Source organism: Impatiens glandulifera, chromosome 1, assembly GCF_907164915.1.
Source record: "Impatiens glandulifera chromosome 1, dImpGla2.1, whole genome shotgun sequence".
In the NCBI taxonomy this organism is placed as follows: domain Eukaryota; kingdom Viridiplantae; phylum Streptophyta; class Magnoliopsida; order Ericales; family Balsaminaceae; genus Impatiens; species Impatiens glandulifera.
The window spans coordinates 103,767,889-103,781,516 of NC_061862.1; the positions used below are offsets into that span (position 1 = coordinate 103,767,889).

Genomic DNA, 13,628 nt, shown 5'->3' on the forward strand with positions numbered 1-13,628 from the left:
AATCCAAAACCTGTTTTTATTGATAATGATGGGGATTTGAACACATATCTATCACGCTTGATTTTGGGTCGAACAGTGTCACCATTGTGTGTATCTGTAGTGGAGAAGTCAGTATTTACTAAAGAAAAGATACCACTACTTACATACCCAACTCAAGAAAGTATACTACCACCACAACTTACTCAGAAATTTGTTCCACCTATTGTACCCTCGGAATTCTTTGTTGAAAGTCAAAATGAAGCCGGAGAAACCTCTTTGCCTCACATCCCACTTACTCAGGACTTGCATGTTAATAGTGGTGAAAAAGCATCAATACCTATACAACCAAGTGCAAGAAGATCATCATTGGGTACACCAACTAGTGCAAGAAAGGCATCAAATGGTAAACCAACAAGGGCAAGAAGATCATCAATGGGTACACCATCTAGTGCAAGACGATCTTCAATGGGTACACCATCGACAGACCCGACAGACACATCACCGCCAGACCCCACATTTGCGATGGCATTAACTAGTGAAACCGTATTGGAAGTCGGTTCGTTGTTTGAAAATAAAAAAGAACTTCAACTTGCTCTATATAAATATGCGGATGACCAATCATTTTGAATTCAAAGTGGAGAAGTCAAGAAAAAATCTTTGGGAACTCAAATGTTTGGATGAGACATGCAAGTGGAGCTTGCGGGCTGTGAAAGGTAAGTTTTCTGAGATGTTTGAGATCCGGACATTTGAGCAACAACACTCATGCTCAGTTTTGTCGAGGCCCAAGAAAAAAATGCAAACACCAGCATGGGTTATTGGGCAGTGCGTGAAGAGCAAGTACATGGACCATCATCATAACCACTTGCCTAAGAAAATAATTGAAGACATGCAGACAACTTATGGGATATTTTTTTACTTATAATAAGGCATGGAGGGAAAGGGAAAATGCTTTAATAGCTGTGCGAGGAACGGTAGAGGATTCCTATGGAATACTGCCATCATACCTTTACATGTTGGAGAAGTGTAATCCTGGTACCATAACCGACATACAGACAGACGAGCTCGGTCACTTCAAGTATATGTTCATGTCCCTAGGCCTCTCAATTAGGGGTTTCAAATCCTTTTGTCGTCCTGTATTATGTGTTGATGCTAGTTTTCTTAAGAACAAGGTGGGTGGTCAATTATTGGTGGCTATTGCATTGGATGCGAATGAGCAACTATATCCTGTCGCATTCGGCGTTGTTGATTCAGAGAATAATAACTCCTGGACTTATTTCATGCAAAAACTGAGAGACGCAATTGGATTAGTTGATGATCTCGTCTTCGTATCCGACAGACATTCAAGCATCGCTAATGCCTTGTGTGTTGTTTTCCTAGAAGCAGACCACGGTGCGTGCACATATCACATAAAAATGAATATTGTTGCCAAATTCAAAAGTGATAAGTGTCATGCGGAGTTTTATTCGGCTTCAAGGGCGTACACTATCCACGAATTTAATCGGTGGTTTGACAAGATCAAGGTTAAAGATCACAGGATTGCTGCCTATTTGGAAGAAATTGGGTTCCAAAGATGGAGTAGAGCATTTTTTCCCGGTAAGCGATACAATCAACTCACAAGCAATTATGCTGAGAGTTTCAATAGTCAGAGCAGGGAAGCCAGAAAGTATCCCATTTCATAAATGGCTGAGTATTTAAGATTCACAATACAACATTGGTTTAACGATAGAAGAGAAAGAGCGTCTAATCACGAAGAAGTTTTATCTCCAAATTATGAGAAGGTGTTACGTGAGGGATTCGAGAAGGCCAGATTCTATACAGTCCAATCGCTTAACCGATTCGAGTTTTATGTGCATGACAATCAGTCCCATTTCAAAGTCAATTTGAAAGACATGAACTGCACTTGTAGAGTATTCGAAGTTTCGGGTCTTCCTTGTACGCATGCAATGGCTGCTGCCCGTAGTCGGAATTTGGTTTCTTATGACTTCTGTTCAAGGTATTAATATTTAGCTCACGTGTTCATTCTGTTTAACCAATTAATAATTCGTTATATTTTCCCTGCACACAGGTATTACACAACTGAGTGTTGGATAAATTCATATGCCGAGACATGTTATCCTCCCGGTGATGAAGAAAATTGGGATGTTCCTGAACATATCAAGTAACGTTCGTGTCTTAAACCAAATGTGAAGCTTAAGAAAGGCAGGCCACAAAAAAAGCGTAGGTCATCCCAGGGTGAGGTCCATAAGGTCCCGAGACGATGCAGCTCATGTGTTGGGCTTGGACATAATAGGGCAACATGCAAAGTAGTGATGCCTGCACCATCTACTGCACGAGCTTCATCATCTAAGTAGCATGACTCATCATCTCAACAATATGAACCTTTAGCTTGATAGATACTATGTTGTAATATATGTTGTTAATTGAACTATGGTACTGGTAAGATACTATGCGTAAGATACTGTGTTGTTAATTCAGGTTTAAAGTTTATGTTGTATGTTCTAGTAGTAGTATATGAGTAGGGAAACGATGAGTAATAACTTAGAGAAACGAAGAGTACTTAGCGAAACGGGAGGTACTTCGCGAATCGGGAGGTACTTCGCGAATCGGGAGGCACTTAGCGAATCAAAGAGTACTAACTTAGCGAAACGAAGGCTACTAACTTAGCGAAACGATGACCCCCACTTAGTGAATTTTTATATGTCTTGGGATAGTAGGAAATCCTTTTCCGCAAAAGATGGTAGAATGCATCGATTTCCTGCACAATGGGAGCATACAACATACATTCAGTATATATCAAACAACATTGACTAAGTACTTAGCGAATCGATAAGTACTTAGCGAAACGAGAGGTACTTAGCGAATCGATAAGTACTTGGCGAAACGAGAGGTACTTAGCAAATCGATAAGTACTTGGCGAAATGAGAGGTACTTAGTGAATCGATAAGTACTTGGCAAAACGATGAGTATTAATGAATAATGAATTGATTTGCACAACTTACAGTGTCTTCAAACCATGTCAACCTTGTTAAAACTCTAACAAACACATCCTTCTTTGCTTGGCAAGTATGTACATCCGTTGTCAAATTATCGGTTTCTGGATCAACCAACCACGCCTTTACTTTATCCAGCAGCTCATCTTCAAATTTTTGAAGGTGATTCACTTTCATTGGATCCTTTGTCTTGGGCATTTTTGACAAGGAAGGGTTGGTGTACGAGTCATCTTTTTTCGGCTTCCTCACTCTCCTCCCATAATTTCCTTTAGGAGGAGTATTGTATAACTGGAAATCATCGTTGTCATCATTGTCATCTCCTCCCATAATTTCCTCATTTGTCTGTGCCTTCACATCCACACTCTTCTCATCCTTCACTTTCAAATCCTTCACCTTCAGTTTCAGATCAACCTCCACATCATCCACCTTAGCCACACCATCCAGCTTCTCACCGTCCTCCACTTTAGCCTCATCCTCCATCTTTACGTCCTCCACCTTCGCATCGTTCTCTTTTCGTTCATCCTCCATCTTCTCATCATCATCCACCTTCTCATCGTTCTCCACCTTAGCCTCATCCATCTTCTCATCATCATCCACTTTCTCATCGTTCTCCACCTTCTGTTCGTCCTCCACCTTCTCACCGTCCTCTTTTTGTTCATCCTCCACCTTCTCATTGTCCTCCTTTACATCGTCTTTCTTCCCATCATTCCCATCATTCACCTTCTCATCATCCCCCACAGTCTCCTGCATCGCTATCATCTCCTACAAAATAGGCAAAATTCTGGTCAGTACAAACTTAGCGAATCGACAAGTACTATGCGAAACGACAAGTACTAACTTAGCGAATCGACAAGTACTTTGCGAAACGACAAGTACTAACTTAGCGAATCGACAAGTACTAACTTAGCGAAACGACAAGTACTTAGTGAAACGACAAGTACTTAGCGAATCGATAAGTACTTGGCGAAACGACAAGTACTTGGCGAAACGACAAGTACTAACTTAGCGAAACGACAAGTACGCAAAATACCTCTTTCTTCTCCTCCTCCTGTTCAACCTTGCTCTTCTCAACTTCGACATCCTTCTTAGAATCCTTAACCTGCAAAATAGGTACTGGTCAGATCAGATATGTACTTAGCGAAATGAAATGTAAAGTGCAAAATTCAATATCTCCATACCTTAGTAGTCTTTTCCTCTTCGACCTTCACAGCCTTCTTAGAATCCTTCTTCTTACTCTTCTTCTTCTTTATATTCTCCTCCATATCATCTAATCTGATTAATAATATGGACATCCTTTTGTTGGATTTATCTAACAACTGTTTGGACATATTAAAAACCATCTTCTTGAACGACTCAAGGTGAGTTTCTTGAGTTTCTTGGATTGTGATTTTTAGATCTTTGATGAGCTCTGTTTTCAGCTTTTTCATCTCCTCTTTCATCTCTATTTTCAGCTCCTCCTTCATCTCATTAAATTCACATCCAATAGAAGGTGTTGGAGCCCGAGGAGAAGGTGTCTTAGCCCGATGAGGAGGTGTCTCAGCCCGAGGACTTGTGGTCGCGGAGGGGGGAGTAAGAATGCGGGCCGGAATCGATTCATAAGCAAGCTTCTTCTTCAAGTTGGCTGCTTCTTTAAGAGTAGCATCAGCCTTTCTCTTCCTCGTGGCAGGTTTGGGGGGATTCGGAGTAACTTCTTCATGTTCACTTTCTTCATCTTCATCAAAATCATCTTTTATTACCTTCCCATCAGTAAATCCCTCAAAAAAATCATCAGTTGTCTCGTCGATTTGCTCAAATACCTCACCACTGTATAACCTCTTCTCCATGGAGGACTCTTCCATCTCAGTCACATCCGTGGTCTCTAAGGCAGTCTTTACCTCGATCGATGTGTTTTTCCTGTTGGAATGATAGAGTAACAACCTTGGGCATAGAGGGTCATTAATCTGATTCCTTCTGGCGAATTTAGGGATAAAGTTTTCGATGACCTCATACGTCCACACTTGAAGTGCCAATGCGAACCCATAGATGTCATATGCAAAAGGAGCATAAGGATCTTCAGCCTTCTCCTTCTTGTCAAAATATGAGGTACTGAGATGTTTCATGTTCTTGTTTAAACCCTTGAGGGTGGCTCTAAAGGTGACCTTCCCCCATGGATATTGGAGGAAAGTGTCCTTGTCTTCCACCATGTTGAGTATTTTTGGAAATATAACTCTTTTTGGGTCAAATGTGAATAAGTACTGGCAAATCAGGCATACCAGCCCCATCTTGAATGCATCTTCCTTGTCTTTGCATTTGAAAAAAGCTTTCTCGAAGTCGCACATTTTCACACTCATGCTCTCTTTAAAGTATTTCACCGAGAGAGGTGGACAACAGCGCAATTTTTCTTGGTCCAACTCAGGATAAATGCCGAAACATAGGCCGGTAACCAACGCATACTCCTTCATACCAAATACAAGCTTTTGCCCATTCACCATGAAAGTTATCTCCTTGGAGTTTGAGCTTAACCTCCTCATCAACATATGATGTACAATAGTTCCTGAGAACTGCAAGAGGGGGCTATGAATAATGATCTGAACTAGGTATTGTACACACTCTCCAGAAGATCCATTTCCTCGAACTTATTAACAATCTTCTTCAGGGTGAGGGCACTTTTCCACGAAATCCGACCGGGAAACTCAGTAACAGTTGTTTCTGCCATCTACAAAAGGAACAACATCATCAAAAATGTAAGAACAAACACATACACCGTAAGAACTTAGCGAATCGGGAGGTACCTCTCGATTCGCTAAGAACCTCCCGATTCGCTAAGTACTTAGCGAATCGGGAGGTACTTAGCGAATACTTAGCGAATCAGGAGGTACTTAGCGAATCGCTAGGTACTTAGCGAATCGGGAGGTACTTAGCGAATTGAGAGGTACCTAGCGAAACCGTTAACTGAACATAAGACAGCATTAACCATACATAACTAATCAGAAACAAACAATAAAACCTAACATGCAAAAACCCTAAACAAAAAATCTGAAACAAACACCTAAACTTAACATGCAAAGACCAAAATCCATAAACAAAAACCAGAAAATGATCGGCCACCACTAGGTATTTAGCGAATCGCTAGGTACTTACCGAATCGGGAGGTACCTAGCGAAACCCTAATGGCAAAAAAATATACTGAACAGAAACCCTAATGGCAAAAAAATATACTGAATAGAAACACTTAACATTACACTTAACATGCAAAAACCGAAACCCATGAACAAAAAAGCAGAAAATGATAGGCGGGGAGAAGAATGAACAAACCTTAATGACGAACGAGAAGAAAGCAGAAATGATCGGCCTTGACAAGATTCAGTGAAGAGAAAATTGGTTAGAGAGAGAGAGTCGGACGGTTGAAATGAAATGTTCTGAAATTTTTGAATATATAAGGTCTAGCGCGTGTGCGTACGCACGTCTCTTCAACTTCCGTAGCGAGTCGTGAGGTACTTAGCGAATCGGGAGGCACTTAGCGAATCGGGAGGCACTTAGCGAATCGGGAGGCACTTAGCGAATCGGGAGGCACTTAGCGAATCGGGAGGCACTTAGCGAATCGGGAGGTACTTAGCGAATCGCGAGGTCAACGAGCTCCAGCTAAGAGAGGATAGTTTGAATACGTTTTCGCTACTATATTTTAATAACGAAATCGAATTCAAACCATTCTCCTAGCTGGAGCTCGTAGTACTTAGCGAATCGTCAAGTACAAAAAATTTTATTGGTTTCATAGGTAATCTATCTCGTTTGACAAGGTATCAACAACAAAGTCATGGTTTTGAAAAGAACATGTGTTAACAAAACAAACCTTATAATTTTACATGAAAACATTTAGATTCTTTAGAAAATGCCTTTGAAGAAGCTATAATTGAAATCCAGATAAGAGAAAATTGTTTGAAATTTATTTCTTTAGCTTAATGACTAACGAAATCAAAGTCAGCCAATCTTTGCTTATCTGGAGGTCAATGATAGATTCTTCAAAGGCATTTTGTGAAGAATCTAAATGTTTCCAATGTAAAATTAGAAGGTTTGTTTTTGTTAACACAGGTTCTCTTCATAACCATGAAGTGATGTAGATACCTTTTCAAATGAAGTTCATGATTAACTATAAATAACAAAAAATATTGACACTTAGCGAATCGCGAGGTACTACTTAGCGAAACGGTAAGTCCGTAGCGAAACGGTAAGTCCGTAGCGAAACGGTAAGTCCGTAGTGAAACGGTAAGCAGATCTGAAACGGAAACACATACGCTATAATCAGACAGAGATTTTCTGCATATATGAACGAATAACAAAAGATAACCTAACGAAATGCTCAAACATGAACCAATATGAACCATATAACAAATAAGAATCAACAAATACGACCAAAACGAAATATGAAAAGGTTTTTGAAATTAAGAAAATGTAAACAAGGTTTTTGAAATATGAAAAGGTTTTTGAAAAGGTTTATCACATCTGAAATGAAGATCTACCTCGACGACCTTCAAATAGTTAGAATCGGAGACCTACACATAAACCCTAGAATCGAAAACCTGCATGCAAAATAGATTTAGGGTTAGAAATCGGCAATAGATAAATATAAATGAATTAGTTAGGTTAGAAGAGCTTGTAAATCTGATCTGTATAGATTTGTATGGAGTGAAGGAAACTCCGTCGCCGTCGTCCCGCCGACCGCCGTCGTCGCCGGCCACCGTGAAGTGAAGGAGAGAATTGGAGAAGAGAGAGAAAGAAATTTAAGGAAATGAAAATATTTGAGTATTTATACAAACCCCTAATCCACTTAGCGTTTCGCGACAAGGGCAAAATCGTATAAAAAAAATAGAGCACCACGAGCGCAAATAAAATAATAAATTACCATCAGATCAAATAACCTCATCTTTGAGGTTATTTGATCAAATTTCCCTATATATAATGATTTTCAATTTATATTATGGTTGGATTAATGATAGAAATAATGCGTAAATAAAGATATAATAATTGTTAATATATTATATACAGAGATAAAAAAAAAAATGTTAATATATTATATATAATAAAAATTTTAAAAATGTTAGTATATATTTTATATATTATATGAAGGGATAAAAAAATTATAGTATATATATTATATATAATATGTTGAAAAAAAATGAATTTATAAGATTAATAGTATATTATAATATATATGTATATATAAAAAAATTAGTAGATTCTAGCTATAAATAAGTTTATAAATATATTTTTGGCAGTATCTACTCCTTAATATATTAGTTAAATTTTAGATATTTTTTAACATGTATTTTTATATTAATTATTTTTAAACTTAAACATTTCATATTATTAACTGCAGATAAGTATGTGTGTTATGTTTAAAGAACAGACTTAAAAAAGATTAATATATTGATTGTTCAAATAATTTATATTATTTTGTACTTTAATTTTAAAATTTTATGTTTTAGAATTTTGATTAGTAAGGGTGGTTTGATGTTTTTAAAGTTTAGACTTTGGAGTTTGGACTATCATTTTTGAATAATTATGATTGTTTAATATTTTATTTTGAAATATAATGTTTTAAATGTTGAATATGTATGAAAGTTTGATATTCTCATTTTGAAAATAAATTTGGGTTTGGGTTTGGGTTTGAGTTCGAGCTCGAGTTCGAGCTCGAGCTTGAGTTTGAAAATTTAATTTTAGTTCATACTTTTCGAGTTGAGCCGAGGTTGTAGGTTAATAGTCGAGCTTGAGTTCGAGCTCAAATTTATAAACTCGTTCGAGTTCGAGTCGAGCTAATAAATACTAAATCGAGTCGAGCTCGAGCTCAAGCTGGTTCGAGCTGGACTCGGCTCATTTGCAGCCCTACTTCAACATTGACAATGACGATTTTAATAAAAATCGAAATCAAGAAATTAGCACTACTCGGTGAAATAGACATGACTTTTTTCGCTTAATACACTAGTGAATTAAAAGAATTTATTTTGTATGAAGAACTTTCGTGAACAATTTATAGTCATTAATCTTAGAGGAGGTTTGTCTAATTACAATTACTTTTTTTAATATAAACAAATCTGAGAAATCATTTTCATGAATTGGAGAATCAAAACGATGGGACTAGCAACAACCACGTGGATAACTCAGAGAGGTTAAGATTTAAAGTTATTAAAAATTTAATTAATTAGAAAATATTTGTATTAAGCAGGTCATGGGACTATAATAACAATAAAAGACATGTTAAGTAAAAAATATTTTTCTTTGATATTTTTTTTTCAAAGAAGTGATTCAATTTGAGAGAGAATTTCTACCAAACAAGGCTGGCTTATATATTGTTAAGTGAAAAATATTGTTATTTGATATTTTTGGCTAAATTCATTCTTTCATTCTGGGATGAAATTCCCAATATTTGTGCCTTATCTCTTTCTTCTTCTCTATACTAAATTGATGATAATAACTTAGGTTGTTTTGGTTCATATACAAATAAATTGTTTGAAAATATAACCATTTTAATTTAGGAAGGACCATCTCAACTTTTTTTTTTTAACACATTTTATCATTGGCACTACTTTATTATGAATAATCGAACTTGAAACATTTGGTTTATAGATAAAATTCTTTTCACTTAAACTATTTTAATAAAAAATAAACTTGATACATGTTCCTTAAACAAGATTTTTTCACTTAAACTATCTTGGTTGGGTTGATTATGAAACATATAAAAATTAAATCGAACAAAAATAAGTTGACAAAGGAGTTAATAAAGAAAGTTTGAGATCTTATGAATTACTGAAAACATCTTGACTAAGGTGATGGGGGATAATATGCTATCCTACTTCAAAAAAATAAACACATGTTTCAAAAAAAAATTAATTTAAAATTGTTCGAAGTTTTCATGGGTCATTGCACAACTTTTGTAATCCTAATTAAAAGGGTGAATGCAAATAAGATTAGAGACTATATAACTAAACAAATTTATCAAAACAACAATTTTGAAGTAACTATACCATTTCCAAAAGAGTAATCATTTCTATAAAGCATATCAACTAGGTTGAATTCACTAAATCACATTTCCATAATACTCCTTTTTGTTCTATTTCATCATATCAACATTTCGTTCTATATACATGTACGACGAAACAACTACTTATTGCAAAAATGTATTCACATACGAGAATAATCGCTTTCCTCTGCCTCCTCGGGATAGCCCAATTTGGGTTATTTTGAGGAACCTGATTTGATTGAATCTGAGTACATACCAGCACTAATCTTCTTCACAGATCCACCCAATTTCCCAAAGTGTCTTACTTGGAGATCTGTACTAGTAGTAGTACTGCTGGTGGAAACATTCTCCTCAACTTGTCTCACCTTGTTAGATAGTGCATCAATTGCTTCTTCAAGGCTAGCCTTAGGTGTATTCTGAATCTCATCAAGTTCTTTCAACTGTATAAGAAGATTAAAACAAACAAAATGTAGCATTCATGCTTTCATCTCATTTTTATGTGTTCAAATGAGATCACTATTGGAAAGTGAAGAGAAATTGTTTACCTTATATTCCAGCATTATAGAGTAGTCACGGATTTGGGCAATATCTTTCTCTATTTTACTGATTAAATTTGAATTCTCAGATTGGTGTGAAATGGTACCAGTGTCAACAACTTCTTCACCTGATTCAGACAAAGTTACTCTTGGTGATGACAAACTACATAACTGACTCACAAGGAGCGGCAACACAGAGCAGCAACAATTTAGAGCTTTATCAAAAAACAATGTAGCATCTTTTATCATCACTGCCACTTCAAGACACAAACCCATATTAAAGTATCTGGATTCTAGTATTAAGGTAAAAAATATCTATAATATCCAAGAATTTTACCACAAATCATACAAAAAAAACACTCAATATAATGGATACAGACTAGCTCTATCCATTAAGTTTGGTTCAACTAGACTCTCCAAAATCTGTGATGCCTTGAGATAATCCTCGAGGCTAGTTTTGAGATCCTCTGCAAGAGGAATGAAGATAAAATATATGAGTGGGGGATTGATTTCATCTGAAATCAGAAAGATGCACAAAGAAGGCAGCAAACCTCTGTAACAATTAACTTCACCCAGTGCACACAGAATATACACATTACTCATGGACTGAGTTGGTCTTGTCTCAGAAATTACCCTTGCAAAATCGAGTATTTGCCATGCCAGATCCAGCTCATTTTCATCCTCATCCTCATCGTTATTAGATGTATCATCAGTATCAATTTCAATTTCATCATTTTCTTCCTCGTTTAAACCTGTCCTAACACATAGAATTATAGTTAATCTAAATGCATATTCTCAAAAACTACCTTTATCTGTTACAAACTAGGGATTAGAACAAAAAAAAATGACTTCAAAGAAGTTGACATGTTTCATTTCTTTTTCTCTGCAAGCATCTTCTATTCCCATCATAGATACTTATACAATGCCATGCCAATATCAAGGTTTGAAGTTAAAAGATAATCAATTAACTATTCATGCTTAAGTCAATATATTTTATATGGAGCAAACCTAAATATTCTAAAAGAATCAAACAATGAACTTTGAAAGCTTACCATTACCTGTTGCACTATCATCAGCATCAGAACTCTCATCATTTTCCACATCACTAGAAACACAAGTGGATTCAGCCTGAGTGGTACCATCTTCATTCGATACTTGAGTTGTTCCATCATCTAGAACATGACGTAGCAATGCATATCCATAGAAATAATATGCATTAAATCTATCTTTATCAAGCTCTCCAAAATTAGCCACCCTGGTAAAGTGAAAAATCAAAGAAAAAGGAAATGTAAGGAAGACATCGATTCACAGCTTAGAGTTCTTATAGTAATTGCGGCCTCTCTAGAAGAATAATAAGCATTAACAATTGTCCAATAAAAAGGAAGTCCTATATAAGTAAAGAAATTATGAATATCATGTTTTCATACTTTCTCCTTCAATTTGGAGTAGGAGATGCTAATGGTTTTTGTTTCTTTTTGAAACCAGAGATCATTCATTAGAGAAAGTTAACACGACCCTAGTCATGACCTCCCACTTCAAGTTCTTATTGAGAATCGAACCTTAGACACTAAGACACAAGATTCTATCCCTATTTGAAGCACCCTGCAAACAAACTACAGATAAATTGTTGCTTCCCATTTGCTTTATGCAAAACCATAGAAGGGTCCTTCATTTTCCTCCTAATCTTTCAATATAGCTAAGTCATATATCACTAACCAGACCAAAATCAAAATGCCAGTGATCAAAATGAAGATAAGTGAAAACATTAACCGAATTTCTAGGGCGCGACTGAAACATTCGGCGGCTTCAAAAAAATCCTTTTCATCTAATGCAGTAGAACCCTTTGCCATCAAGACATCCGCATATTCAAGTGTATTTGGATGATCTTCCGTATCATCTTCTTTATCTTCTAGCTTCTTCTCATCGTCTCCATCATATATCAAGGTGGAAGGTTCGCCAGCTCCATGAACACTCATCGGCAGATCATGGGAAATCGTTACTTCTCCGGATGAAGCTTGGGGTTCTTCCGTCTTCGGCGCCACCATGGAGTTGTCTTGAACTTCGTTAGCCATTCCACAATTTGAAAATGGAAAAATCAAGAAATAGCCGCTAAATTTTCTCTCACCTGCTGGGAAAAGGGCGGGGGCAATTGTGAAAGGAATTATTAATATTTTTTTTTATATAAAATTTGAAGTTATAAAATTAACTATAAATTATTATGAAGGTAGACATGGGTTAATGTTAAAATATATTATTAATAATATGACCGTAAAATTAATATCACAAAAATGTTGACAATATTTTAAAATAAAAATTATGTCAACTCTTAAGTTATTTTCTTAATTATATTTATTTAAATAAATGAATTTTATAAATAGACAATAATGATATTATTATTATTTAAGAGTGTGACATCATTTATATACATTATGGTAAAAGAGATTTGTTAACAATATGATGCGGTCTATAAATAAATGTCACGGTCTCAAATACAATTTTAGTACCCTCCCTCGGTCCTAGTGTGCACTTGGGCTAGATTTCTGTTTGTTGTTTTAATATTTTGTTTTGTTTTCCCTTTCTATTTTACAAACTGAATTCTGTTATTTTCTAAATAGTTGTAACCGAATATTCTGGGGCAAGACATCACCTATAAAAGGCTGGTCACTCTTCTCCAAGGACCCATGAATAAAATAATGAATATATGAAGTTACTTGTGAAAGTTCTTCACTTCTTCACCCCCCATTTGTCTATGATGTTTTGATTATTTATTTTGGACTGTTAGGTATAAACCAACAGTATTTCTCTTCTCACATTTGGTTATTGTATCCCCTCATCCCAAACTCTCTATTACAAAACTCTTTCGCTGCCCTTTGATTATATATTTCCACCCGGTCCTAGAGATCAAGAACTCGATTCTTGAAATCCAGAACCCATAAACACAACTTACGAAACAAGTCGTAACATTCTTGGTATCAGAGCTAGGCAATTCTCCAAATGGTAGAAACCCGCCAGCAGACAGAAGTGGAGGCGCTAAAGTTCCTAATCGATGGTTTGTCCCAACAATCAGCAGCTACACAGGCCATTTTGTACCAACACATGACTGAATTGGCTGCTATGAACGCTGCCCTT

General features: G+C 36.2%; 1 protein-coding gene across 1 annotated transcript; it reads right to left on the reverse strand.

Moving 5' to 3' along the window:
- Window positions 1-10,151: 10,151 nt before the first annotated feature.
- On the reverse strand, window positions 10,152-12,571 carry LOC124939105 (protein NASP homolog 1-like). The gene is made up of 6 exons (XM_047479619.1): window positions 12,216-12,571; window positions 11,558-11,754; window positions 11,051-11,251; window positions 10,876-10,966; window positions 10,509-10,785; window positions 10,152-10,403 (listed from the first exon to the last, which is right to left on the reverse strand). Exons 1-6 carry the CDS (start codon window positions 12,569-12,571, stop codon window positions 10,179-10,181), a joined length of 1,347 nt encoding a protein of 448 aa, XP_047335575.1. The 3' UTR covers window positions 10,152-10,178.
- Between the last annotated feature and the right edge of the window lie 1,057 nt (window positions 12,572-13,628).

What these genes read in the sequence shown, in the direction of transcription:
- LOC124939105 (XM_047479619.1), bottom strand. Translation starts at nt 12,571, where the DNA reads ATGGCTAACGAAGTTCAAGACAACTCCATGGTGGCGCCGAAGACGGAA. An exon ending in GGCATTTTGATTTTGGTCTG is followed by an intron (nt 11,755 to 12,215) that starts GTTAGTGATATA and finishes TCACTTTACCAG; the next exon opens with GGTGGCTAATTTTGGAGAGC. An exon ending in TGAAGTTAATTGTTACAGAG is followed by an intron (nt 10,967 to 11,050) that starts GTTTGCTGCCTT and finishes TTCCTCTTGCAG; the next exon opens with AGGATCTCAAAACTAGCCTC.